Source organism: Pimephales promelas, chromosome 1, assembly GCF_988280905.1.
Source record: "Pimephales promelas chromosome 1, fPimPro1.hap1.1, whole genome shotgun sequence".
NCBI lineage: Eukaryota > Metazoa > Chordata > Actinopteri > Cypriniformes > Leuciscidae > Pimephales > Pimephales promelas.
In genome coordinates this window covers 5,252,582-5,267,883 of record NC_142769.1, presented here as the reverse complement: position 1 = coordinate 5,267,883, position 15,302 = coordinate 5,252,582, and the positions used below count along the sequence as shown (strand labels likewise).

General features: G+C 41.4%; 2 protein-coding genes and 2 long non-coding RNA genes across 4 annotated transcripts; all 4 read left to right on the top strand.

The window, feature by feature from the left end:
• Positions 1-61: 61 nt before the first annotated feature.
• On the top strand, positions 62-3,271 carry LOC148998319 (uncharacterized). The gene is made up of 4 exons (XM_089131862.1): positions 62-316; positions 986-1,237; positions 1,661-3,159; positions 3,218-3,271. Exons 1-4 carry the CDS (start codon positions 199-201, stop codon positions 3,269-3,271), a joined length of 1,923 nt encoding a protein of 640 aa, XP_088987988.1. The 5' UTR covers positions 62-198.
• A 52-nt stretch (positions 3,272-3,323) lies between these two features.
• Positions 3,324-4,883, top strand: LOC120489345 (uncharacterized). The gene is made up of 5 exons (XR_016155123.1): positions 3,324-3,462; positions 3,822-3,914; positions 4,115-4,166; positions 4,274-4,400; positions 4,568-4,883. It is a non-coding gene; the product is annotated as an uncharacterized LOC120489345 (long non-coding RNA).
• A 3,248-nt stretch (positions 4,884-8,131) lies between these two features.
• On the top strand, positions 8,132-11,581 carry LOC120492625 (uncharacterized). The gene is made up of 2 exons (XM_089131861.1): positions 8,132-8,324; positions 9,099-11,581. The coding sequence occupies exons 1-2, from the start codon at positions 8,207-8,209 to the stop codon at positions 11,579-11,581; spliced, it is 2,601 nt and encodes an 866-aa protein (XP_088987987.1). The 5' UTR covers positions 8,132-8,206.
• Positions 11,582-11,890: 309 nt separating this feature from the next.
• Positions 11,891-12,974, top strand: LOC120492717 (uncharacterized). Its single transcript, XR_016155119.1, has 3 exons — positions 11,891-12,013; positions 12,214-12,265; positions 12,375-12,974. It is a non-coding gene; the product is annotated as an uncharacterized LOC120492717 (long non-coding RNA).
• The last annotated feature ends 2,328 nt before the right edge of the window (positions 12,975-15,302 follow it).

Here is a 15,302-nt window from a genome sequence, read left to right as displayed (position 1 = left end):
GGAATGCAGCCTCTGGAATGCACTATAGAACGTAACGTGACGTCACAGTCGAGTACTGGTCAACCCTACTGTCTGTGGTCAACTGAAGCAAAATTTCTCACATTCTCTAAATTACTTTGATGAGAATTTTCTACTGGCATTTATTGCAGCGTATTGCAGCGTTTCTACTGGCATATTTAGCATTAGTTATTTAGCAAAATGGGAGCAAGCTTTTCTTGTGTTAAGTGTGTTGATGTTTCTGACAGTGTGGAGAATTTACACAAAAAAGAGAGACGCAAGAGGAAGTCAAAAACCATCAAGACCAGCTCAAGCCAAGGTAACAAAGAGGACCAGACATGTCAATGTAATTGGTATATGTAGAATATATGAAGTTCTGTTTTTAAAGTCTTATAAATAATAATAATGGTTAACCATTAATTGAAAAATTTAACAAGAGAATTCAGTAACATAATATACTTGACATATAATGGACACTACACACCTTTGATGACAGATGCGTGAATGCATTTAAACAGACATTCAAATGTATTACCACAAATTGTATTGAATGTAAAAATTGCTTACGAATTATAATTATGCCGCATGACGTTTGCCCAGTAGGCCAAATTAATGAATTCTACTGTACATTTGCATGTATGGTTATCTAAAGGGTTACCAGAAACATCTGGATTGCCCAATTAATAATTTACACACACACAACTAAATGAAAGTTAATGCATGGGTCTTGGTGTATGTTTTGAAATTTGAACTATTTTTAATTTGACACTTCAGCAGAGAACAGAACATTCTTGCCTGTGCTCACTGACCGACAAATAAGGAAGCAGAATGCGCGAATTAGACCTTTGTGAATGCACCCAAAAACTGGCTTCATAATTTACAATTAGTTGCAGTAATATTAGTGTCTAGTAATGAATACGGTTATGCAATCTTTTATTAATATTATTTCATTAAAACCATCTTTTGTTTATATCATTTCCCCCTTTAGATCAGACTTCTCAGCTTATTCGCAGTACCAGTCAGGCTGTAGTCCTCAGCGTTGCAGAGGAACCTGGTCATGCTAAAGTTGATGATGGCTTTCAGGACTTAGTGGGAGATTCGTCAGAATGGGGTGTCAACTCTTTGAGCTGTGTCTCGAGTGTTGACTTCCTCCCAGCTACAGTCTGTGCCACATCTGACTATAGAGATCCAGTCCGAGATGTGCCAGACTCCAGTGTGGACGTTCCCCAAGACCCAGTGAGCACCACATCAACTCACTGTGACGAGGATGACTGTTCCATTGATGTCCCTCAAATTCCAGTCTGTGTAGGCCGGTGCCGGTATCAAATTTTCAGGCCGAACATCCCAGTGAGCACCACAGCAGCTCCAGTCCGAGATGTGGCAGACTCCAGTGTGGACGTCCCCCAAGACCCAGTGAGCACCACATCAACTCACTGTGACGAGGATGACTGCTCCATTGATGTCCCTCAAATTCCAGTCTGTGTAGGCCGGTGCTGGTATCAAATTTTCAGGCCGAACATCCCAGTCAGCACCACAGCAGCTCCAGTCCGAGATGTGGCAGACTCCAGTGTGGACGTCCCCCAAGACCCAGTGAGCACCACATCAACTCACTGCGACGAGGATGACTGTTCCATTGATGTCCCTCAAATTCCAGTCTGTGTAGGCCGGTGCCGGTATCAAATTTTCAGGCCGAACATCCCAGTGAGCACCACAGCAGCTCCAGTCCGATATGTGACAGACTCCAGTGTGGACGTTCCCCAAGACCCAGTGAGCACCACAGCAGCTCCAGTCCGAGATGTGACAGACTCCAGTGTGGACGTTCCCCAAGACCCAGTGAGCACCACAGCAGCTCCAGTCCGAGATGTGGCAGACTCCAGTGTGGACGTCCCCCAAGACCCAGTGAGCACCACATCAACTCACTGTGACGAGGATGACTGCTCCATTGATGTCCCTCAAATTCCAGTCTGTGTAGGCCGGTGCCGGTATCAAATTTTCAGGCCGAACATCCCAGTCAGCACCACATCAGCTCCAGTCCGAGATGTGGCAGACTCCAGTGTGGACGTCCCCCAAGACCCAGTGAGCACCACATCAACTCACTGTGACGAGGATGACTGCTCCATTGATGTCCCTCAAATTCCAGTCTGTGTAGGCCGGTGCCGGTATCAAATTTTCAGGCCGAACATCCCAGTGAGCACCACAGCAGCTCCAGTCCGAGATGTGACAGACTCCAGTGTGGACGTTCCCCAAGACCCAGTGAGCACCACAGCAGCTCCAGTCCGAGATGTGGCAGACTCCAGTGTGGACGTCCCCCAAGACCCAGTGAGCACCACATCAACTCACTCTGACGAGGATGACTGTTCCATTGATGTCCCTCAAATTCCAGTCTGTGTAGGCCGGTGCCGGTATCAAATTTTCAGGCCGAACATCCCAGTGAGCACCACAGCAGCTCCAGTCCGAGATGTGGCAGACTCCAGTGTGGACGTTCCCCAAGACCCAGTGAGCACCACAGCAGCTCCAGTCCGAGATGTGGCAGACTCCAGTGTGGACGTCCCCCAAGACCCAGTGAGCACCACATCAACTCACTGTGACGAGGATGACTGTTCCATTGATGTCCCTCAAATTCCAGTCTGTGTAGGTCGGTGCCGGTATCAGATGTTCAGGCCGCACATCCCAGTGAGCACCACAGCAGCTCCAGTCCGAGATGTGGCAGACTCCAGTTTGGACGTCCCCCAAGACCCAGTGAGCACCACATCAACTCACTGTGACGAGGATGACTGTTCCATTGATGTCCCTCAAATTCCAGTCTGTGTAGGCCGCTGCCGGTATCAAATTTTCAGGCCGAACATCCCAGTGAGCACCACAGCAGCTCCAGTCCGAGATGTGGCAGACTCCAGTGTGGACGTCCCCCAAGACCCAGTGAGCACCACATCAACTCACTGTGACGAGGATGACTGTTCCATTGATGTCCCTCAAATTCCAGTCTGTGTAGGCCGGTGCCGGTATCAAATTTTCAGGCCGAACATCCCAGTGAGCACCACAGCAGCTCCGGTCCGAGATGTGGCAGACTCCAGTGTGGACGTCCCCCAAGACCCAGTGAGCACCACATCAACTCACTGTGACGAGGATGACTGCTCCATTGATGTCCCTCAAATTCCAGTCTGTGTAGGCCGGTGCCGGTATCAAATTTTCAGGCCGAACATCCCAGTGAGCACCACAGCAGCTCCAGTCCGAGATGTGGCAGACTCCAGTGTGGACGTCCCCCAAGACCCAGTGAGCACCACAGCAGCTCCAGTCCGAGATGTGGCAGACTCCAGTGTGGACGTTCCCCAAGACCCAGTGAGCACCACATCAACTCACTGTGACGAGGATGACTGTTGCATTGATGTACCTCAAATTCCAGTCTCTGTAGGCTGGTGCCGGTATCAGATTTTCAGGCTGCGATTGACTGATGGAGCTTTTATCAAGGTAAATGATATTATCACAATATTTTAATTGCACTATAGAAATGGATGGATTGGGGGGGGGGTTAAAAAACAGCAACTTGCATCACAATAGGTGTAATTATGACTGTCAAAACATCTGGTAACTTAACAGATTTTTATTAAGTTTACTGACATTGCAATCTTTACATGGTAGTCTACAATGACACACTTGTTTTGCTATAGACTGTAGTGTTAACGTCCCCCATAAGTGTTAACGTCCCCCACTGTATCACTGTATTCGATTATTGGTAAAATGACTGTCATGACTCCAATGCTGACTTGTGTTGTGTTATTATTATCTGTCTTTACTCATGTCAACTCCTCTTATTTTTCTTTTAAAAGACATCAGTTTCTGCAGCTATGAAGTCGGCAGGATGAAGTGAAGGAGGCTTTGGAGGCATTTATGCTGGGATTTGCTTGAGAGATGACCTTAAGGTATTACACTTGTCTCATTCTCCTTAGTATATCTTATGTTCACTACTTAGGGCAAATCTGTTTAAATTGTTAGACATGCTCTACATGCTTAGAATTTAAATTCATGAACATGTCTATTCAAGAATAATGACTTGAAATAAAAACAGCACTCACATTGTAAATAATTCTAACACAAATCCATTTTTTGTTTTGTTGATTAGGTGGCGCTGACATTTGCTGAAATAACGTGGGTATAGATTGGATTTGGACCTTGTGAGTACTGTTTCAATTTTTCAATGGACAAACTGCTATTGTCTGTAGTTTACTAGTGTTCTACATCTTTTCTCAATGTAAGATCTTAAGAATTGTCTTTCTTCTAGGAGAGTAATCCTGAACCCGTTCCACAGGAGATCGGCCCCAGGGTTCCCCAACAAAGGCCCCAGGGTTCCCCACATCATCCAGCTTCTGGCAAAATCCTGACCGATGCGGGATACACATCCTTTGCTGGTATGTATTATTCCTCAGAGCTGTAACGTGGGTCTCAAACTTTCGACTTCAATGAGTCAAGGTCTTACAAAGCATCATGTAATGGATCCACAATTGTGAATCAATAGCATTAAATAATTTCTTGCATGCTAATGAATACTTAGTCAAAATTTTCCTTTACTATTCAGGCAGACCCAACCTGTATATGCCCAAGAAGACCCTCTGGAAAAAGGATGGCTTGTCACAAGGTTAGAACTTCAAGGAGAAGTTCTCAATGGGACCTAGTTTGATCCTTTCCAGTGATGTACTTGGAAGTTGAACCGCCGGAGTCCACCGGATCAATTGAGAGGAAGTTTTTGGGACTACTGAAGGCCCATGTTAGAGCAGCATGGTCACATCTTCATGTGTGTTTCAAAAATGGACAAAAGTTTTATGGGCTTGACCATTTTCCTATTTGGATGAACTACGTAACTCTTGAATACAATAAATGCAAATCTGCAGAAAGTACTCTGATTCATTTGTTTTGACATGCTGTAAAATTCACACGTATTGGACTCATATTTCAGCCCAATCTTTTGTTGGCCAATTTAGGGGTTAATGCCTGATTATCTCTTCATGTCCGGTTCTAGCAAAAACATGGATTCTCCAGAGGTGGAAACTAGACATGCTTCCAACATTTGATGCGAGTTGATGAACATTGTATTTACAGATCGCCCACAGCGATTTATCGATGGCGAACTAGATTTATTTGGAAAATTCTAGATGCTTACATTAAACTATCTGAGAATCGCTTCATACCTTTTTTTGAATTTTTAATGCTTTATAATGTTTTGATCATTATTAGTAATGATAGCTTGTGATACTCTTTCGTAGGGCTGTCCCCTAATATTCAAGAAAATGTTAGTTGACGAGAAGAGGCTTAAGCAACCAAATTTTGTTTGTTCCCTTAATTACAAGAAAAAAAATTCACACAGTCCTTGACAGACAGATCATTAACACGGCTAGTCCACGTAGGAATTATGTCGGGCACGAAATCAAAACAAATACATTGACCTCAAACATGGCTTATCATTTGAAACATGCAAGTAGCCCAACGTTTGCCACTTTACTTGGCGCTCGCTCAATGTGCGCTATTATCAGGCACATATCCAAGTGTTTGTGTGGTTAAATTAGTACAGTACAGTGCTTATTGCATGACAGTGCAGCCATTATTTTGTGTAGATGAGAGTATGTCAACTTGAGACAACTTAACAAAATCATATGTAGGCTAATGTATTTACTAGAGGTTCTGACCAAATGTTATTTGCTGCAGTCCATTAAAAAAAAAAATGGTTTAATTAATTTGAATAATAAAAAAAATCAGTTTGAATAATAAGTTATTCAATGACTTGCTTATAAAAACATCAATTGCTTCCTAACTGGGTGAGTCGGTGATTTTGAACGAATTTCTTAATGAATGATTCAATGATAAATACAAAAACAGTCACTTGTCGCCACCCAAGGACTATATTTAATAAAATTATAAAAATGAATGTTGTCTTATTGGGACAATAAAGACATTCCTACACCAACCCTAACCGATAAACACTTTAATATTAAACTATATATGTTTATTAAACTATATGTTTTTCTATAATAAAAACATATATGATGTATCGGATACCTTTCAAGCAATATGGAAGCAAAATGACCAAACATGTTGAGACTGGAAGGTAAACGTGCAGGCCAGGGTTTCAGGGCTCAGCTGCCATCATCGATGGGAAGAAAATTACAGCTGACCACATATAAGTGACTCTTTGCCGTGTTTCTAAAATTCTGTGAGGTTTTTCATTCTCTGGGAACTTAGGCTACTTCTTGTAAGGGTGCCAACCTAGTTTAGAGAAACGTTAAATCTGTTCTAACTAACGTTATAATGAGGAGATCTGGAGACGTGTTGCACTCACTTTTTGTCCTTAATCCATTTAGAAGTTTTAGTTTTATTTACTACATAATAGATTTTGGTAACATGTTCTTGTTGCTTGTTTTATGTCATTTAGATGAACTGTGACCAAACGTAAAGCTTTATTTCTTTTTTGTAAATCGAAGTGTAGAGATGTCTATTTTTTTTACAAGAAATGCATTCAGTTGTGAAAGACGAAAGTTTCTGGTCGAATCAGTGGGTTTATATTATAAAATAACTCAAAATGAAACTTGGGACCAAAATAAGTTAGGATAATTACAACTAAAAAATAAGTGTATTAATGTTTCATTTTCTTCATTACAGAAACTGCATAGTGGTGAAAACCCTTCTTTAAATTTACTAATAAAGTCATTACAAGGATAGTGTTTATTATTTTAAAGTGAGTTTCTTTAACTTTATTAGGGAGTACATATTTATTTATATCAGACCACAATTTTTTAAAAACAAGAAAGTGGTAATTCTGTTTCCACTTCACCATTGCCTTAGGTGAAGAACTTTCTTTGGTTAAAATTTTTCAGATATATATATACTATAATTTTTTTTTTAATCTCTAATAGAAAGGCCCCCAACAATCAGACTAGGAAGAAAACTTTATAAGATAAAGTAGTTTCAATACGATTTCCACGACGCATGCATGCGCGAGAATTGCGATCTCCTTCAACTACTTCAGTTCAGTTCTCGCGCATGCGTCGTGGAAATCTATGGAAGTCTCGTTTCAGGCCAACAAGGAAGAAAAGGAATAGTCGAATAAAGTCGTTATTTTTGTTTGGTTTTTTTCGCACAAAAAGTATTCTCGTCGCTTGATAAACTTATAGTTGAGCCACTGTAGTCACATGGAATATTTAAACATTTTCTTCATTGACTTTCTGGGCCGTCAAGTGTCATTCCCTTAGGAGCCTATGTGGAAGTGATTCGGCTCTCAAATTTAATCAAAAATATCTTCATTTGTGTTCCGAAGATGAACGAAGGTCTTACGGGGTTGGTACAGCATGGGTGAGTAATTAATGACTTAATTTTCATTTTTGGGTGAACCTTTTAAGTCTTGCAGTGCTCTGTATTCACTGTATCTTTAAAAGGGAATTAAAGAAGTGTCAGATGTTATCAATTGTATCAAGCACGGTTCAGTGGGGAACCGTGAACTAGGTTGGCTGATGTTATTCCCGGAGGGACGTGTATTTAAACTTAACAGTCTATGATTTAAGCCTATACTTCGAGTAAGCAATGGTTGGTTTAATTAACCTAGAGTTCGCGCTGTAATCGTAGCCCGTATGAAAGCCTCATTACCATATAATCTGCGCCGAACATTGAGGTAATAATCAACAAGATTTTTTCTCCGATTCTCGTGAGGGGGAAATCGGGCATAAATCGGCCTAAAACTCCTGTAGTGTGAGCCAGGCACGGATTAAGGTAAGATTGTGTGTTTGTTTGAATCGAGATCACGATCTTTTAGTTATTAATGGTGGTGCTGCTGCTGTATACAATATACAATATGTCTCTCTCTTTTCTTAAAAAGAGTTTACATTGAATCCAAATAAATCTGTGTATTTAATTAAACGTATTTAATTGTGTATTTTATTATTTTTAGATAGTTAATTGAAGCCAGTTTAAGCCACATCAAATTTTCAGGTACGGTTAAGCCGCCCCCACAGAGTGACGATGGAATGTCGTCACTCTGGAATGCAGCCTCTGGAATGCACTATAGAACGTGACGTGACGTCACAGTCGAGTACTGGTCAACTGTCTGTGGTCAACTGAAGCAAAATTTCTCACATTCTCTTCATTACTTTGATGACAATTTTCTACTGGCATTTATTGCAGCGTATTGCAGCGTTTCTACTGGCATATTTAGCATTAGTTATTTAGCAAAATGGGAGCAAGCTTTTCTTGTGTTAAGTGTGTTGATGTTTCTGACAGTGTGGAGAATTTACACAAAAAAGAGAGACGCAAGAGGAAGTCAAAAACCATCAAGACCAGCTCAAGCCAAGGTAACAAAGAGGACCAGACATGTCAATGTAATTGGTATATGTAGAATATATGAAGTTCTGTTTTTAAAGTCTTATAAATAATAATAATGGTTAACCATTAATTGAAAAATTTAACAAGAGAATTCAGTAACATAATATACTTGACATATAATGGACACTACACACCTTTGATGACAGATGCGTGAATGCATTTAAACAGACATTCAAATGTATTACCACAAATTGTATTGAATGGAAAAATTTGCGTACCAATTATAATTATGCCGCATGACGTTTGCCCAGTAGGCCAAATTCATTGTCTGAAAATGAAGATATTGTGCTAATCAGGTGGCAAATTAATGAATTCTACTGTACATTTGCATGTATGGTTATCTAAAGGGTTACCAGAAACATCTGGATTGCCCAATTAATAATTTACACACACACACACACACACACACACACACACACACACACACACACACACACACACACACACACACACACAACTAAATGAAAGTTAATGCATGGGTCTTGGTGTATGTTTTGAAATTTGAACTATTTTTAATTTGACACTTCAGCAGAGAACAGAACATTCTTGCCTGTGCTCACTGACCGACAGATGAGGAAGCAGAATGCGCGAATTAGACCTTTGTGAATGCACCCAAAAACTGGCTTCATAATTTACAATTAGTTGCAGCAATATTAGTGTCTAGTAATGAATACGGTTATGCAATCTTTTATTAATATTATTTCATTAAAACCATCTTTTGTTTATATCATTTCCCCCTTTAGATCAGACTTCTCAGCTTATTCGCAGTACCAGTCAGGCTGTAGTCCTCAGCGTTGCAGAGGAACCTGGTCATGCTAAAGTTGATGATGGCTTCCAGGACTTAGTGGGAGATTCGTCAGAATGGGGTGTCAACTCTTTGAGCTGTGTCTCGAGTGTTGACTTCCTCCCAGCTACAGTCTGTGCCACATCTGACTATAGAGATCCAGTCCGAGATGTGGCAGACTCCAGTGTGGACGTCGGCCAAGACCCAGTGAGCACCACATCAACTCACTGTGACGAGGATGACTGCTCCATTGATGTCCCTCAAATTCCAGTCTGTGTAGGCCGGTGCCGGTATCAAATTTTCAGGCCGAACATCCCAGTGAGCACCACAGCAGCTCCAGTCCGAGATGTGGCAGACTCCAGTGTGGACGTTCCCCAAGACCCAGTGAGCACCACATCAACTCACTGTGACGAGGATGACTGCTCCATTGATGTCCCTCAAATTCCAGTCTGTGTAGGCCGGTGCCGGTATCAAATTTTCAGGCCGAACATCCCAGTGAGCACCACAGCAGCTCCAGTTCGAGATGAGGCAGACTCCAGTGTGGACGTCCCCCAAGACCCAGTGAGCACCACATCAACTCACTCTGACGAGGATGACTGCTCCATTGATGTCCCTCAAATTCCAGTCTGTGTAGGCCGGTGCCGATATCAAATTTTCAGGCCGAACATCCCAGTGAGCACCACAGCAGCTCCAGTCCGAGATGTGGCAGACTCCAGTGTGGACGTCCCCCAAGACCCAGTGAGCACCACATCAACTCACTGTGACGAGGATGACTGCTCCATTGATGTCCCTCAAATTCCAGTCTGTGTAGGCCGGTGCCGGTATCAAATTTTCAGGCCGAACATCCCAGTGAGCACCACAGCAGCTCCAGTCCGAGATGTGGCAGACTCCAGTGTGGACGTCCCCCAAGACCCAGTGAGCACCACATCAACTCACTGTGACGAGGATGACTGCTCCATTGATGTCCCTCAAATTCCAGTCTGTGTAGGCCGGTGCCGGTATCAAATTTTCAGGCCGAACATCCCAGTGAGCACCACAGCAGCTCCAGTCCGAGATGTGGCAGACTCCAGTGTGGACGTCCCCCAAGACCCAGTGAGCACCACATCAACTCACTGTGACGAGGATGACTGCTCCATTGATGTCCCTCAAATTCCAGTCTGTGTAGGCCGGTGCCGGTATCAAATTTTCAGGCCGAACATCCCAGTGAGCACCACAGCAGCTCCAGTCCGAGATGTGGCAGACTCCAGTGTGGACGTCCCCCAAGACCCAGTGAGCACCACATCAACTCACTGTGACGAGGATGACTGCTCCATTGATGTCCCTCAAATTCCAGTCTGTGTAGGCCGGTGCCGGTATCAAATTTTCAGGCCGAACATCCCAGTGAGCACCACAGCAGCTCCAGTCCGAGATGTGGCAGACTCCAGTGTGGACGTCCCCCAAGACCCAGTGAGCACCACATCAACTCACTGTGACGAGGATGACTGCTCCATTGATGTCCCTCAAATTCCAGTCTGTGTAGGCCGGTGCCGGTATCAAATTTTCAGGCCGAACATCCCAGTGAGCACCACAGCAGCTCCACTCCGAGATGTGGCAGACTCCAGTGTGGACGTCCCCCAAGACCCAGTGAGCACCACATCAGCTCCAGTCCAAGATGTGGCAGACTCCAGTGTAGACGTCCCCCAAGACCCAGTAAGCACCACATCAACTCACTGTGACGAGGATGACTGCTCCATTGATGTCCCTCAAATTCCAGTCTGTGTAGGCCGGTGCCGGTATCAAATTTTCAGGCCGAACATCCCAGTGAGCACCACAGCAGCTCCAGTCCGAGATGTGGCAGACTCCAGTGTAGACGTCCCCCAAGACCCAGTGAGCACCACATCAACTCACTGTGACGAGGATGACTGCTCCATTGATGTCCCTCAAATTCCAGTCTCTGTAGGCCGGTGCCGGTATCAAATTTTCAGGCCGAACATCCCAGTGAGCACCACATCAGCTCCAGTCCGAGATGTGGCAGACTCCAGTGTAGACGTCCCCCAAGACCCAGTGAGCACCACATCAACTCACTGTGACGAGGATGACTGCTCCATTGATGTCCCTCAAATTCCAGTCTGTGTAGGCCGGTGCCGGTATCAAATTTTCAGGCCGAACATCCCAGTGAGCACCACAGCAGCTCCAGTCCGAGATGTGGCAGACTCCAGTGTGGACGTCCCCCAAGACCCAGTGAGCACCACAGCAGCTCCAGTCCGAGATGTGGCAGACTCCAGTGGGGACGTCCCCCAAGACCCAGTGAGCACCACATCAACTCACTGTGACGAGGATGACTGTTGCATTGATGTACCTCAAATTCCAGTCTCTGTAGGCCGGTGCCGGTATCAGATTTTCAGGCTGCGATTGACTGATACAGCTTTTATCAAGGTAAATGATATTATCACAATATTTTAATTGCACTATAGAAATGGATGGATTGGGGGGGGGGGGGGTGTTAAAAAACAGCAACTTGCATCACAATAGGTGTAATTATGACTGTCAAAACTTCTGGTAACTTAACAGATTTTTATTAAGTTTACTGACATTGCAATGGTTACATGGTAGTCTACAATGACACACTTGTTTTGCTATAGACTGTATTGTTAACGTCCCCCATAAGTGTTAACGTCCCCCACTGTATCACTGTGTTCGATTATTGGTAAAATGACTGTCATGACTCCAATGCTGACTTGTGTTGTGTTATTATTATCTGTCTTTACTCATGTCAACTCCTCTTATTTTTCTTTTAAAAGACATCAGTTTCTGCAGCTATGAAGTCGGCAGGATGAAGTGAAGGAGGCTTTTGGAAGCATTTATGCTGGGATTTGCTTGAGAGATGACCTTAAGGTATTACACTTGTCTCATTCTCCTTAGTATATCTTATGTTCACTACTTAGGGCAAATCTGTTTAAATTGTTAGACATGCTCTACATGCTTAGAATTTAAATTCATGAACATGTCTATTCAAGAATAATGACTTGAAATAAAAACAGCACTCACATTGTAAATAATTCTAACACAAATCCATTTTTTGTTTTGTTGATTAGGTGGCGCTGAAATTTGCTGAAATAACGTGGGTATAGATTGGATTTGGACCTTGTGAGTACTATGTTTCAATTTTTCAATGGACAAACTGCTATTGTCTGTAGTTTACTAGTGTTCTGCATCTTTTCTCCATGTAAGATCATAAGAATCGTCTTTCTTCTAGGAGAGTAATCCTGAACCCGTTCCACAGGAGATCAGCCCCTGGGTTCCCCAACAAAGGCCCCAGGGTTCCCCACATCATCCAGTTTCTGGCAAAATCCTGACCGATGTATGTATTATTCCTCAGAGCTGTAATGTGGGTCTCAAACTTTCGACTTCAATGAGTCAAGGTCTTACAAAGCATCATGTAATGGATCCACAATTGTGAATCAATAGCATTAAATAATTTCTTGCATGCTAATGAATACTTAGTCAAAATTTTCCTTTACTATTCAGGCAGACCCAACCTGTATATGCCCAAGAAGACCCTCTGGAAAAAGGATGGCTTGTCACAAGGTTAGAACTTCAAGGAGAAGTTCTCAATGGGACCTAGTTTGAGACATCCTTTCAGTGATGCACTTGGAAGTTGAACCACCGGAGTCCACCGGATCAATTGAGAGGAGGTTTTTGGGACTACTGAAGGCCCATGTTAGAGCAGCATGGTCACATCTTCATGTGTGTTTCAAAAATGGACAAAAGTTTTATGGGCTTGACCATTTTCATATTTGGATGAACTACGTAACTCTTGAATACAATAAATGCAAATCTGCAGAAAGTACTCTGATTCATTTGTTTTGACATGCTGTAAAATTCACACGTATTGGACTCATATTTCAGCCCGAGCTTTTGTTGGCCAATTTAGGGGTTAATGCCTGTTTATCTCTTCATGTACGGTTATAGCAAAAACATGGATTCTCCAGGGGTGGAAACTAGACATGCTTCCAACATTTGATGCGAGTTGATGAACATTGTATTTAAAGATCGCCCACAGCGATTTATCGATGGCGAACTAGATTTATTTGGAAAATTCTAGATGCTTACATTAAACTATCTGAGAATCACTTCATACCTTTTTTTGAATTTTTAATGCTTTATAATGTTTTGATCATTATTAGTAATGATAGTTTGTGATACTCTTTCGTAGGGCTGTCCCCTAATATTCAAGAAAATGTTAGTTGACGAGAAGAGGCTTAAGCAACCAAATTTTGTTTATTCCCTTAATTACAAGAAAAAAAAAATCACACAGTCCTTGACAGACAGATCATTAACACAGCTGGTCCACGTAGTAATTATGTCGGGCAGGAAATCAAAACAAATACATTGACCTCAAACATGGCTTATCATTTGAAACATGCAAGTAGCCCAACGTTTGCCACTTTACATGGCCGCTCGCTCAATGTGCGTTATTATCAGGCACATATCCAAGTGTTTGTGTGATTAAATTAGTACAGTACAGTGCTTATTGCATGACAGTGCAGCCATTATTCTGTGTAGATGAGAGTATGTCAACTTGAGATTTTTTTTGTTTAAAATTTTTATTATAAAGGGTTAATAAAAATGTATGACTGAAAGAATTGCATTTTTATTAAGTAAGAAGTAAAACAATGGGTAGCGAAATGCTTTCTATTTGCTCTCTTTATAATGCAATGTTCAGGTTTGACTGTATTATAAAGTAACAATTTAAAACAACAAATTACAATTAATTACCTTTTAAATCAACCAAACAAACAAAAATCTTGACAGAAATAGTCTTTGAGAATCTCTTTACCACAACCTGAAAAAAAAAGAATAGTAAATTAATAAACAACTACAATCTACAATCCACAGAAAGCTGTATATCTACAGTAGTGGTTAAAATATGACATTGCTTGATAAATATGCTCACTACTTCCAACAGGTAGCGCTAGTCTGCTTGAAAACAAATTTCTCTAAGAGCCTATACTTTAACCTAAAATACAGCATTAATTAAAAAATAATAAAAATCATATATAAAAATGATATTATCATCAATGGGAAAAAAATTATCATAATTATTGCATAAATATTAATTATATTCATAGAATTCTCTCAAAACACCACTGAAAAAAAAAAGAAAAAATATTATAGAACAAAAATTTGTTTCATTGGTTTTACTGAAATTTTTTTTTTATTATTTTTTAGGGGTCCGGTCACTTATGACTGTGAAGGTCCCATGTGTGACTAGGGTTAAGAGAAAAATTAGACTCCTTTTATATAGAAAAGGCTAAAGGGGCCATCTAGAGCCAAATGGCTTAGAAGCCGGCAAAAAATACTCTGCTACTTTTTCAATTTGGAAAAAAACCCAAAAACAAGCTAAACTAAAAAAAAATTCCTCTTTGTATATTGATAACACTCTTAAATCAGATGATAAAATAATTTCAAAATTTGTTTCAGATTTTTGCCAAAAATTATATACATCATCTTTTAATCCTAATTCAAGTGATTTTTTTTAAACAAGATACAGCCTTACATTCATAAATATAAACAGCAAAAATATATATATGTGTGTGTGTGTGTGTGTGTGTGTGTGACGAAACACAAGAAATATTCATGTTCACATGTTTACTATACAATTTACTTGCAGTTATTACAAACAAAATGAAAATACATGAGCAAAAAATAGCTTGTTGATCTAGAAGAAACATGTTTAAGAAATGACCTGTGTGATTGAAATTATATTGCAGTCTGAAGATTTTGAAAATGAAATCACTGGAAAGCAATGCAGTCTGTAGAACTTGTTTGTTAGATGACTTCAGGCCAAAAGACTATCAGCGGATTCTTAACACTTGAAAGTCTTTTTGTGAAACACTTCCTCCTCGTACTCTTCTGACTTCATTCCTGGGGTTGTTTCTCGTATGGATTATTTACAAGACCTGTTTTTCAGGGCTATAAGTAGAAGTAGTGTTTCCCCAGCATGAACTATTGCTGTGGCATTTTCTGCCCGTGAATGTGGTGAGGACAATCCAGGAAAGTGTTTTTAGATATTTGAAACTACAATTGCTTGATACAATTGATAACATCTGACACTTCTTTGATTCCCTTTTAAAGATACAGTGAATACAGAGCACTGTAAGACTTAATTAACTTTTTATTT